This window comes from Camelus bactrianus, chromosome 27, assembly GCF_048773025.1.
Source record: "Camelus bactrianus isolate YW-2024 breed Bactrian camel chromosome 27, ASM4877302v1, whole genome shotgun sequence".
Taxonomy (NCBI): domain Eukaryota; kingdom Metazoa; phylum Chordata; class Mammalia; order Artiodactyla; family Camelidae; genus Camelus; species Camelus bactrianus.
The window spans coordinates 27,330,368-27,344,021 of record NC_133565.1 but is presented as its reverse complement, the minus strand read 5'-3'; the positions used below and the strand labels follow the sequence as shown (position 1 = coordinate 27,344,021).

General features: G+C 45.8%; 1 protein-coding gene across 5 annotated transcripts in view; it reads left to right on the top strand.

Annotated features, from left to right (window-relative positions):
- The window catches only part of HOMER2 (homer scaffold protein 2), a 113,070-nt gene extending 103,365 nt beyond the window's left edge, over positions 1–9,705 (top strand). For 3 of the 5 annotated variants that reach the window (XM_074354102.1, XM_074354101.1, XM_074354100.1), the window contains one exon: positions 125–981. In XM_074354102.1, coding sequence (XP_074210203.1) covers positions 125–313 — 189 coding nt within the window. In that variant the 3' untranslated portion in view covers positions 314–981. Of the gene's footprint in view, positions 1–124; positions 982–4,903 lie in introns of those variants that run through there. The other 2 variants (XM_074354099.1, XM_074354098.1) reach the window with 2 other exon arrangements.
- Positions 9,706–13,654: the final 3,949 nt, after the last annotated feature.

Sequence of the window (13,654 nt, the reverse complement as noted above, 5' to 3'; positions counted from 1 at the left end):
GCAGCCGTGGGAATCAGCAGCCCCTCCTATGGCTCTGTCCCCCAAACCTCTCTCTCTCTCTCTCTCTCTCTCTCTCTCTCTCTCTCTCTCTCTCTCTCTCTCTCTCTCTCTCTCTCTGCTTCAGGCGGCAGAGAGAGACAATCAGAACCTGGAAGACAAGGTGCGTTCCCTGAAGACGGACATCGAGGAGAGCAAGTACCGACAGCGCCATCTAAAGGTGGAGCTGAAGAGCTTCTTGGAGGTGCTGGACGGGAAGATCGACGACCTGCACGACTTCCGCCGGGGCCTCTCGAAGCTGGGCTCCGACAACTAGGCCGCTCGTGAGTCCTCCTGTCCACATCGCTTCTGTAAATGCAGGCGCAGTGTGTCGTGTTTCCACACCAGGTGTGCCGTCCACTCTCTCCTCTCCAGAGTAGCATCTCCCCTCGTGTCTCTGGCCTTGCGAGGCTGTGGACCACTGGACAGTTCTGACTCAGGAATCCAGAACTAGGTCTACCTTAAACGTTTACGCAGTCAGGGCAGGGATGTTTATATCTTTCTTAAGGGCTGTTGCAACCATATGAACTGAAAAAAAAGTATTTTCTAATCCAAATATGAATACCCTTTCCACCTCCTTTTTTTGAGAAACGTTCAGAGTATTCAGATGTCTACCAGGCACCAGTGCGTGGGGCGTGTGATAGCAACTTCCCTCTCAGTAAATGAGGAGATGCTTTAGAACAACCACTTAGTTGAGACTTGTCCCGAGAAAGGAAACAAGTTTCTGGTGGGTGCATTTCCTGGCGCTGGAATTGCCTGCATCCACTGGGCCCGCTGCCACCCGCCCCCAGTTTGTAGGGTTGCGACAATGTTCCTTTTCTTGGTTTTAATTTCTGAGCAGATGACTGTGCTGTAGGAACAGCACGTGGTGAGGGTGCCTAGCACAGTGCCTGGCACCAAGTAGGTGCTTAATAAATATTTGTTCGATTAAACGTATAAACAGAATTTAGTGTTTTAATCAAATCCCCCAGCAGAGCCCATCAAGCCCCTCCCTGTTGAACAATCCACCCCTTGGCGCCCTGGGTTGTGATCAGATGTGAATGCAGCTTTGTGGTCAGACTCGGGGACTGGCTCGGGTGGTTCTGGGGCTGGGAGGGTGGCAGTGGAAGCAGCAGAAGCTGGTCTGGGGCGCTCTGCCTGCCCCCCCAGGAGCCCATCCATGGGCCCTCTGCCACTGGGACCACCTTTCCTCTCCAGGCCTTGTAGGGCATGGGGCCTGTGGCCTGAGGATTCCAGTACCACTGACTGGGTGTAGGGGCTGCCCAGGGCTTGGAATCTAGGGTGGTATCCTTTATTGGGTTTAGACAATTGAAAAAGAAATCACGCAGGCCCACAAGGGGATGAGTTGGCTCAGAGAGGCTGAGCCTTGCCTTAGAGGAGTTCTGCCCGGGTCCGCCTCCTGCCTCTCTTGGTTCCTACTAAGGAAGGAACCAGAGCCGTAAACCTCCCCTCTCTTACCAAGATCCTCGGGGGGACAGTGAGCATTTGGTTTGCCACATACAAGATGGTCTGAATCCCTGGCCATAGGCATTTCTAAATGCCTTTGGAGGAGGGAGAGGCTTTGATGCCCCATTACCTGCTTTGAGAACCACCGAGAGAACGTCCCCTCTGGAAGGATTTTCCCACATGTTAGAATCTCTCCCTGCTGAATTTAGATAAACAATAAAATAGCCTAGGGAGGGGTATTGAGACCTAGACCCCAAGGCAACTTTACAAGTCCTGCTGCTCTCCTTCGTGTGGCTGAGACCGTCTCCCTGTTCAGGGAGGTCTTATTTGGGACAGGGAAAGAAGGAGGGCTGGTGAGCCCGGGCTCCGGGGCACGAAGGGGAGACCTGCAGGCTGAGTGGGGCAGCTTCGGTGGAGTGCACGGGGCCGGTGGCAGGTGGCAGTGGAAAGTGCGGTCAGCCCTCCTGGTGATTTGAGACCGGGCACTCCTGCCCTCTCCCCAGAGCAGGACAGCGGTAGCAGCTCCCTGCTGGCCAGGAGACCAGACAGCTGGGCTGGCCGCCAGTCGGCCCCACAGCCCAGCAGTCCCCCTGTCAGCAGACTGGGCGAGGCGCCGCCCGGGAGCAGTGGGTGCTGCAGTTCTGAAGCCTCAGCTTGGGTCCTTGGAGGCCCACCACCTTGTCTGTTAGGTGGCTTACTGATCCAGAAGGAACCGTCCTGACTGACTGGCGCCTGCTCAGGGGGCACATTCAGGGGAGGACAGACTTGTCAGAGCCACTTGCACGTTCCTTAGCAGAGACTGTAGAAAACGCTGGCGGCAGCAGGGCCGTTACCACGGTGGGCCGCGGTGTCCCTGTGCGGTCAGGACCCGTGACTCCCACCCACCGACCGGGCAAGAGCTTGGTGAGCCCTTGTAGGTGATGGGTGAGGAGCTGAGATCCCCGCACTGCGCGGCCCAGCCAGCTCTAAGTCCTGCAGCCCAGGAGCTAAGAGCAGTGGGGATTCCTCTAAAGGGGGAGCTAAGTTGGGCTCAGCAGGGAAAGCACAACTTGACAAAAGCCTTTCAGTTCCTCCTGCTTTTTTCTCTAAAGAGCTTAATGTTTCTTCATTTACTTAAAAAGAAAAAACATGGCCCGGGACAACCTAGGCAGTCAGCGGAGAGACTGGCCCTGCCTGACAGCCCCTGGCGCTGTGCGGGGAGACCGGGTATAACAAGGGTGACCGCTGAGTTCGCCCCGTTTCCCTGGAGCCAGTTTACCCTGCCCTGGGTTGTTAGGACGTCCAGCTCCAGTCTCAGCACTGGTGCCCTTTGGTTGTCCTTATCTGACGTCTAGCGCCGGCAGAGTGTAAACCTTTCACTCACAAACATCCCGGCCACGTTGTGCTGCTGGAGGATTTAGAGCCAGGACTGCATTTCCACTTCCAGGTGATGATTCCTTGTTTGACATCTCCAAGACTGGTTGCCTGGACCTTGATTAGCCTTTTTTTCCTCCTGTCTCTGTGAAACCTGAGGTCTAAAAGAAGCAAAATAAAATTTGGAATCCTTTACCTATAATGACACTTAAAGATAATTTTCATTCTAAGTAAAGACCCCCTGGATGCATTGCACAGTTGAAAGTGACCAGGGGAGATGAAGTCTTCCTGGTGCCCAGGGAAGAGAAAACCACCCGAGTGACAGGCAGGGATGGTGCGGTCAGGCCTTGAAAGAAAGCCAGCGTCCACACGGTGCTACGTCCGTTCCACACTGTCCTTCACGCTGCCACTTTAGACCTGGTTGAGGTGAGAGCACAGGGCAGAGATCACTCCCCATTTTGCAGAGGAAGCAGAGACGGAAGGGACACATCCAGGGTCACCCAGCTAAGGAGCAGCAGTGTGGCTGCATCCAGGTCTCCTGGACCCTGATCTAGCTCTGTGAGCCATGCGCTCTTCTCCCTTGGGTGACCTTTGGGTGCCAAGAAAAAAAGATTCTCTTGTATCCTGATAAAAGCACCTTGCAGTTACACTATGTTAACATATATCCACAGCAAATGACAGCGTGTAAATGAGTGAATCAGAAGGGCATTTACATTCACTACAACAGTTGGTTCCACTTTTGAATGGTTCTGGTTTTGCAGGGATCCTTCCAAGAAACTGTTGGTTAAAGTAATGTCAGTGCTCTGAGAGGCCAGAGTGATGAAACGTGAACACTTTTGAGTTCTTTCTTTGATGGTTTTTGAGGAGACACAGCAGTTTCTTTAAAAGAAACAGGAGGCCCCGCGATGACAGAGCAGTAAGCAGAGTTCTGGTGGGGGCATGGGGGTCGCCTGTCCCGGCCCACCCTCCTCCCAGACCAGAGCCAGCCCTGGGGAGGGAGCAGGCCAGCCACTGGTCAGAGCAGATGAGTGGGACCTGACCGACCCCCGGGAGGACTGACTGTCCACAGTGGGCGGTTGGTCTCTGTCCTGCAGACTCCTCATGGATGTCTCTAGACTCGCGCAGCCCACGGCCACAGCCTGGGTGGTGGTTGGCCGACGCCTGGCTGGTATGTACTGCATTTGCCGTATAACATCGAATGAAGGGTGGAATATACTTAATGTGCTGCCTGGGGGCATCACGATCTGCCTGTTTTGAAAAGACTCCTTTTCTATAGAACAGACTGCTTTTTTATAGAAATCAGGGGCAACTTTGGATGACAGCCAACCCCAGGGCGTGCCAGGGACCTTATTGTGGGATGTGTCGTGTGGCCTGGTACACTTTTAGAAAGCAGGCGGCCGTGATGGGACTTAGCAGAGGCACTTGGCAGAGGCTGTCCTGTGAGAGAGCCAGCCATTGCCCTCTGCTCATCACTAAAAGTGACGGTTTGTGCTGGTCGTCCTTCTAAAAGCTATGATTCTTTTTTCACTTGAAACACCACTGAATTTTGAAGCAGTGATTTAAACTAGAAGCTTGCAAATCAACATCCATATATATTTTTAGATGACATGCATGGTTTAAAAGGATCCTAATTTCTGAGTACCCGGTTCCCCCCCCGCCAAATATTGTATATTCTGGGGATGGTGGGGGGTGACGGCATGGAGAAGGAATCCTGTGTGGAAACGTGTGTCATTTTACATGTATTTTCTGTACACCTATCTCAAGAATATGAGGTTTCCACTTCCTCTTTAAACACCAGCCAGGCAAGAAGGTGACTGGTAAGAATTTGGCAGCTGGATGGAATGGTCTAGTGAACTTTGGAGAGAGAGAGAGAGACAGTGTGTGTGTGTGTGTGTGTGTGTGTGTGTGTGTTGGGGGAGAAGCAGTGGGAGGCGGGAGAAACAACAAGGAAGAGTTTTCAGTAAAAAATATATGTAGCTAAGAGGAGTCTTAAATCACCCTGGTGGTGATGCTGTGTGTTCTGGAATCCGTTTCTGAGAAGAACGTGGGGGTCTTTTGTTCTGAGCAGAGTTGTACAGTGCCCTACTCTCTTTGACGAATGCAGAGCCTTGTGAAGAGTGGCCCCCCAGCCACAGACCCCCGGTGCACCTGGCAGGAGCGCAAAGAAACCACGGTGGAGTCCAGGCTGTTTGGACGTTTGGCAGATGATTGACAGGTCCGATGATATGCCGCTGTGGGGAACGTGTTACTGTTCTTCCCCTATTGTACTGCTTTTAATATAAAGTCCTGACTTCATTAAATCGTTGTAGCAGTGTCTTACAGTGTGACAGACAATTAGGCATTTCTTGCATCAAATGTAAGAATTTAATGATTAGTATGAGGTGGATAAGTGGCCTCTCCCAAGAATACTGGGGTTTTTTTCCTTTTTAAAAGCCTTTTTCGCGCATAAGTAATATATACTTTTTTAAAAAAAAAAAGAAACTGCAGATGAGTGATAGGAAAAAAATCACCTGTTATTACTCCATCTTATTATAACCACTGTTAACATTTTGGTATATATCTTTTCAGACTTTTTTCTATGCATCTCTATGTGTTTTATTACTTCTTTCAAGAGATATAATCATATGATACATAAATGTTTTATAACTTGCATTTTTGTCCTTAAACACTCTATTGTGAATATATTTCTATGATAGTAAATATGTAATTGCATCATTTTTAACATCTATGTTGGTTATTCCTTGGACACTTAAGTTGTTTACAGTTTTTTACTGTTGTGCTCAAGGATGTGATGAAATCCATTCGTCTAACATCTTTGTGAACTTTTCAGAATATTTACTTAGGATCATTTTCTAAAATTGGACTTGCTGTTTCAAAAGTGTGATGGGCGGTAACACATGCTGCTCTGTCCCCTCTCCCTCCTGAGTGCACAGGAGACGCCACTTTCCAGGCCCTATAGTCATGCAGGTTCCTGTTACTAATTCTGGCCAATGAAGTGTGAGTTGACGTGACGTATGAAACGTCCAGGCTAAGACTGTGAGATGCCCCTGTGAAGGTCTCCAGTCTGTCGCCTGGCCCCAGAGATGGTGACATCCCAGGGGTGGAGCTTCTGTCAGCCTGGGTCCCTGAGTGACTGCATCTCCTGTCATGATATCCTGACCTACCCACCCACCTGCATGGACGTAGTGTGAGTAAAGGATAAACGTTCAGGATTACACCACTGGGATGTCAGGGTTAATTTGTTACTGCAGCATAACATATTTTTATTCTGACCAACAATAAAAAAGGACTTTTAATATATATTTTGAGGACTTTTAATATATATTGACTCAAATTGCCTTCCAGGAAGATGATACCAAATTAAACTCCCACCAGCAATGTGTGAGAATGTCGGACTCCCTCTTTCACGCTGGTGTTACCATGGGAACTGGAGGGCTAGTTTTGATAGGCATCTTTTATTGGCATTTTTTTGATTAAAGTGCACTAGCAAAAATATTTATTAGACTTTATTCTTTTCTAGTTTACCTAGTTATCTGCTCTGGCCAGTTTTCTTACAAGGTGTTTAGCTGTCTCATTGATTTCTAAGAATTTTTTTTCCCATAAACATTATTTTCTTTTAAGTTGCATGTATGGCTTTTTAAAAAAATGTTCAGACATTTAAAAAAATTTTTTAGTCAAATCTGCCTTTTATGGTTGCTACCTTTGCTTATCTTTGCAATTTTGATTCCAAGATTGTATTAATTTTCACCAGTATTTTATTCTTATACTTTCATTGTTTCTTTTAAACAATTAAATCTGTGATCCAGGTGGAATTTATTTTTGAAACTACCCCAGAATCATTTATTGGGAAATCTATCCTTTCTCTACTGTTACAAAATGCCATTTTCACTACATACGCAATTCTTATATATTGTTAAGCATGCTTCTGAACTTTCTCTTGTGGTCTGTTTGCACATTCTGGCGCTGGTACCACATTGTTTGATCATCACAGATTTAGACTAAATGTCCCCATTAATTAAACTTCTTCAAAAATGTCCTAGTACTTTTTGTATATTAATCTTTCCAAAAGAAATTCAAGATCATTTTGTAATGTTTAGAAGAATTGGAAATTGGATTGTGTAAAATGCATAGGTTACTATAGGGAGAATTAACATCTTTGTAATATTTAACCTTTCATTTAAGTAAATTTATAAAGTATTATGTCCCTCAGTGTATTTTTTATAGTATAGGTAATTTTTTGTAGTTGTGGTTACTATGGTAAATGAGTTGTTTTGTCCATTATATTTTCTAGCTGCTTGTTAGTATAAAGGTATACCATTACTTTTTTTAAAAAAAAATTGGGAGGAGGGTATAGCTCAAGTGGTAGAGTGCATGCTTAGCATATAAAAGATCCTGGGTTCAATCCCCAGTATCTCCTCCAGAAATAAATAAACTTAATTACCTCCTCCCACCAAAATAAAATAATACTTTATAAAAAAATTAAGTCCACTGATTTTTCTGACTTAAAATGTTGTAAGTTGTGGAAATGTAAACATTATGAAAAAACATAATCTAGAAATTGAAAGTTGTCCATAATTAAAATTCCTCTGCCCCAAGATAAAGTCAATAGTTGATGCATAGTCCTCAGTTTTTTTTCCTAAAATAGGTTTTAGCATTTTGACCGTATGATACCACCCTTCTACTGCTTGCATTTCTCACTTGGCGATAGATCTTGGACATCTTCCTGTCAGTACATATCAATCTACCTCATTCTTCTTAACTCTGCATAGAGAGTGGTGTCATTGTTTGCTGGCTTGTTTAACTTGGCAGTTGGTTACTTATTTATTCTGTAACTAGCCAATTACTGAATTTCCTTTCATTTTAATAGTTTTATTGTTAATAATTCTTCTGCTTTTTCAGGTAGATAAGAAGTTCTGAGTTGTGATAATTTTACCTCCATATTTTTAATTATCTTATTTCACTTCCTTATCACATTGACCAGCAATCTTAGGACAATGTTAAATAACACGTCTATAAATTGTGCTGATATTGTACATTCTTCTTTATATACACTTTTTACTTGGCGAGAATATAGTGTTTCTCCACTCTAGAGGAGAAACCGCTACTGTTTCTCCAGAAGTACACATTTGCCTCTTAATATAAGGTATTCTTAATATTTGAATTTATATATTAAAGTCATACACTTCTCTTCTTAGTTTGCTGAACGTTTTATCAGTAATGGGTGTTGTAATTTTATTAAATGCCTTTTTTCACATCTGTCAAAATGATCGAATGGTTTTTATCATGAATTAATAAGAATCATTTTAATAGATTTGCTAATGTTAAACCCTCTCTACATTTCTAGAAAAATTTTATTTAGTCATGATATATTGTTCTTCCAGGATATATCTCCACTCAGTGTTAACAGTGGTTATTTATGATGAGTTGGTTTATGGTAGATTTTTATTTTGTGTTCTTATCTGTATTTTCTGATTTTTCTACACGGTTCTTGTATTACTTGTATGATGAAAATAAGAGCTTTAAAATAAGAAAAATACTCTGGATTTGGTTTGCTCATATTATTTTGGAATTTTGTTTATGTTAAGATGGATAGTTGTATAGTTTTTTCTGCTGTCTTTGTCGGGTATTGGTGTTAGGTTTGTGTTAGCTTCTTTAAAAAAAAAAAAACTTGGGAAACGTGCTCTCTTTTTTCTATGCCCTTAAACAGTTTAATATTTAGAAGTTTTTGCTCCTCGAAGTTTTTGTAACATGTATAAATCTGTCCAAGTCTAGTGCCTTTTTAGGAAATAATTCTTTGACAACTTTTTCAATCTTATTCCATGCTCATTAGCTTCTTTAAACTTTCTTCCTATTCTGTAAGTTTTTGGCAATTTAAATTTCCTATATGATGACTCTGTTAAGATTTTCAAATTTGCTCACATGGAGTTACTGTATTCTCTTCTCTCATCCATAATGTCATGTCTGTGCTTTCCCTTTTTATTGATTAGTTTTTCAGAATTAGCCTATTTTATTGGCCTTTTCAAAGAACCAACTCTGGGACTTATATCTTAGTTTATTGTTTTACCATTTTATGATTTTTTTTTTGGTTTGTTTTCATTATTATTAATTTCCTTTATTTCATTATTTTTTTCACCTTCTCAAGTTGAATGCCATTTTAACCTTTTCTTGTTTATAGTAGATACATTTGCTAGCAATCATAAGGCTATATGACTTTTCTTCTATTTCTTTATCCATATCCCTTAAATTCTTAGGTATGATATTCTAAGTTATAAATAATTTGTAATTTCAGATTTGACTTTATTTCAGATTTGACTTTATTTTTTTCTGAAGTTATTTGAAATTATACTTTTAAATTTCTAGGTAGTTTGATACTTTTCGTTGTTTTTTAACATTTGTTATAAATTTCTAGTTTTACTGCCTTGCTGTCAAAGAGGGTATGGCCTGTACAAGCTTCTGCATTTTAGAGTTTATTGATGTTTTCTTGGGACTTAATAAATTGTTCATTTTAGTAAATATTCCCAGGAAACTGAAAAAGATGGTATATTCTCTGATGGGAACACAATTCAACCTACATGTATTGATTTGACCTTATTAATTATAATATTGTGGGCCTTTAATCTTTGCTCACTTGATTCATTTGAAGACTGAGGAAAGTGTGTTAGTCTCCCACTACTGCTGTGTTTCTGTCTGTTTCTCTTGTGTTTCTAACGGTTTTTGCTTTATGTGTTTCAGTACGATGTTATTTGGCAAGTCATCTTTTTATACTTAAGGGAAAAAATATTTTCCTTTAAAGACTTGTATACCTTTGTGGATTTTATCTGATTTTGTTGTAAAAGAGTTGTTTATGTAGAAATACATATTTCAGTAAAATGTTTGTGTCTGTTTTTAAGTGAACAAAAATCTTTCAGAAGCCCTTTGTGTATTAAGTTATTTTGGAAACCCTGGATCTCCCCAGGGGTAGGTTGATGTTTTCCAGGGTGACTTTCTGAGCCAAAGCATGGATGGTTGAGGCACAGAAGCCTTTGGAACACAATGAGGGTTTTTGAGGATGCCAGCATTTCTGATTCCTGCTTTGGGGCAGCCCTGTGCTTGGTATGCTTAGAGGACACCTGCCCTCCAGTCTGTCACATTCCGCCTAGACGGGGCCGATAACCAAAGCTTTTCTAAACCCAAGAGACACTTTTCTCCTGCAGGGCTGCCCTTCTGAGCAGAAGGCAGCAGAGTGTATATGCTTGTGTTCCTGGCTATTGGGGGAAAAGCTAATCTCAGAAACTCATTCTACCAGAAAAGATTTTTCCAGAGCTATTTGAGCAGATTATTCAGATGGCAGAGTCTGTGCCAGGCAGAGGACTAACTTTTCCCAAACATGTGGAGGAGGTGTGAATCTCAACGCACAGCTCAGGAGGGAAAGAAATACCACCTTCTCTATTTTCCCTTCATTCAAGTAAATTTCTGTTTTGAGCCTTCGTTCTACCAGGCTCATGCACTTTGATCTCAGTCAGTCCTGGGACCTCCTTTTCTCCAGATGTGAACCTCTGAAGGCTGGGGCCTGCATCTTTCCAGGATTGTTGGGGGAAGAGGTCCGTATCGGTTGAGACGGCCCCTGTTCCTGCTCCGCCCTCTCACTCCTCTTCCTCTGTGTCAGGCTTGCACCCTTGGGAATACCGGAATTGCTCTGATATTCTGGTGCTGCAGACATCTCCCTGAGGCTGTCCTAGACCCCGACTGCCTAGGCCCTCTGTGCAGCCATCCCCTGTGTGACAGCAGAGGTTTGGGGTGGAGGGTGATTTAACTTGAAGGCACTGCTAGGTGAGCCAGTGCATGTTTGCACGAGAGCCCACTACTGAGTGGAAGTGACTCTGTGGCCCCGCTGCCTGCTTGCTTCGCAGGCAGTCTGCAGCCTTGGGGGAGGGCTCTGGCGCCCAGCGCTGCAGAAACCACACCAAATCAGGTCCTGTGTTTTCCTTCTCTGGGGCATTTGGGAAAGTTGACCTCGTTCTTTTGAAATAATCCTCCCATGACTGAAGTTCTCCTTCCCAGTTCTCGTCTTTCCCCGACCTCTCCTCCCCCACCTCCTCCTGCCGTGTAGTGTGGGGGTCTCCGAGGATCCGACCTGGGTCACCTTCCCGTGACACGCTCACCCCCACCACCGCCTCCAGTCTCCGGGACAGAGGCAGCTCCTCACATTCCCCTTTGTCCAGTGCTGCCCCCTCCCCCACCGATCCTTGACCGTGGCACCACCGCCCCCCAAGTGTCAGCACCATCTTTATGTCCCTGCCCTTGCAGCTGGCACAGTGAGCCACAGTCTTGGGCTTCTTCCTCTGGTCATCCTGATCTCTTCGCTTATCTCTGCCTCTTCTCACCAGGCTGTCCCTGTCCTAGTCCTGATCTGCTCACTCCAGGATCTCCTCCACCTTCGCCACCCTCTTATGTAAAGCTGCCAGAGGCCTCTTCCTACAGCTTGGGTCAAGTTCTGGCGCTGTCTCTCCATCTTCCCCCGTGAGGTCACACCAGCCACTTCCCTGGTCCTGCCCAGGCCTTGCTGTTGCCTTCTCTGTGGTTTTTTGTTCCTGATCTTCCCCTGCCTGGAATCCTTCCCCTCTTCCAACCTGAGCCCTCTTCTTAGACCCAGCTCAAAGGCCTGGGCCCTCCCGATTAAAATCACCCACTCCAGGGGACTTCTCTCATGCTTCTTACATAGCTCTTCCCACCCGCACGGCCCGCAAATCACTAATTCGTGTGCTTACTTAACAGATACTTCTTGAGCCCCGTTATGCCCCAGGCCCTGGGAACACAAAGGGGAAAAGACACAGATACTGTCCACAGATGTGTTAGATTCCGGTGGAGAGGCGAGATGATACGTCGCAGGTGCTAATGGAACTCAGCAGACGGGGGATTTGTGAGGCTTCCCTCAAGCAGGGCTCTCACAGGTGACCAGGAACAGGAGTTCAGGGGACACCCAGCTTCTCCAGAGCTGGGGTGAGCCCTGGCCACTCTGTGGACTTTGTGAGACATCAGGTTCCAGGGCCTGGAAGGAACCCGCAGTGACTCTAAGGATGCCTGCCTCCCCCTCCCCTCGCCATAGCCCCCTCATTTCCTGGCTGACTTGTGTGTATTCGTGTTTTTCTAAGGCTGGTCTGCACACCAGCTGCTTCAGAGCTGTCTGGGGTTTCCCAGAAAAACCTCCTGGATTAGCACCGTTGTGGGGCGGGCCTGGCAGTGTGCGTTTTAGCAAGCTCCTGGGCTAGACAAGATGATGGCTCCCCAAAGACATCCACACCCCAATCCCTGGAAGCAGTAAATAGGTTACCTTACATGCCAGAAGGGACCCTACAGGTGTGAGTACGGTTAGGGACCTGCAGAGAGGGAGATTATCCTGGATTTTCTTGGGAGGGGGGCAGTCTAATCACATGAGTTCTTAAAAGCAGAGAACCTTTCCTGAGTGGGATCAGAAAGAGATACGGTTACGAAGAGTCGGAGAGAGGCAACGTTGCTGGCTTTGAAGATAAACGAAGGGGCCACGAGTCAAGGGACAGAGGCAGCCTCTAGACGCTGGACAAGGAAACAGCTTCTCCCCTGGAGCCTTCAGAAAGCCACGCAGCCCAGTGAGACCCATGCCAGACTTTGGACCTATGGAACAGTAAGGTAATACATTCGTGTTGTTTTCAGCCCCTAAGCTTGTGGTAATTAGTTGTGGCGGCAATGGAAACCCAGTACACTCCTCACGTGAGTTTACGTATCAGTGAGAACCTCTGCTGTGCAGATGGACTCAACTACATGGTTTCACATGATGGGTGATTCCGGCTCCTGCTGCTGCCTGCTTGATTCCCCAGTTCAGATGCTAGAGAGGGAACAAATAAATAAATGAGTAAGTCTGATTGGCCCAGCTTATGGTTTTTCACTCCAGGATAGTCCATAGGATGCTTCTAGTTATGGACTGGCTCTCCTAGAATCCGCTTTGGCCAGATGGCCTGTCTTGGATATGAAACATGGCCAGGGCAGGCTGCCCTCGTAGCCAGGGCTGTAGACTGGGGAGGCAGCAGGGCTGGTGTCCGGGACAAGGTGCAGTGGTCGTATAGGAGAACGAGGGGGTCAGGGAAGACTTAGGAGAGGAGGACACGATGGGGATGAGACTGAAGGATGGACGTGGATTTCCCAGGACAGGGCCGTAGAGGGCTGGGACATCCCCGGCACTTAGGCTCAAGAGAGCAGGGCCGTTTAGGGGCGGGCAGCAAGCAGCCTGGTGTTGCTGCGGTGGGGGAAGGGGCAGGCGGAAGCAGCAGCTGGTCTCTGAGGGTCTCTGAGGGTTTGGTACCACGCTGAGGGCCAGCCTTTACTGGAGTGGGTTGGAGAGCGGAGAGGGACTTCGCCTGGGGGAGAGGTGGGGTTGACTGGCAGCACTTGGAAGGTGGGTTGGAGAGGCTTGAAGTTAGACAAAGGAGACAATACCTGTCCCTCTCCTTGGCTCTGAATTCCCTGAAGCCAGAGTCTGGACTCAGTTCAAGTCTTGGCTGGAAGAAGGGAGAAACGAGGGAGAGAAGTTTCCAGAGGAGGAGAAGTTTTCATGCACTGAAGACAGTCGGGTAAGGAGTTTTAATTGGGAGAACTCTCTTGAAAATGATCCTTTTTTGAAGGCTTCTTATCTTTGGCAGCCCTTAGAAAGCAAATTCTGAGAATTATCTGAGCCCAAATAAGCTAACTGGTATCTCAAAATACTGAAATTACAATAATTATAATAAAAATACCAAATTGCAAAATAAGCATTTCAAAGTCCAGCAAAGCTCTGATTTTGCCATTTTTAAAAATACCGAATTCTTTC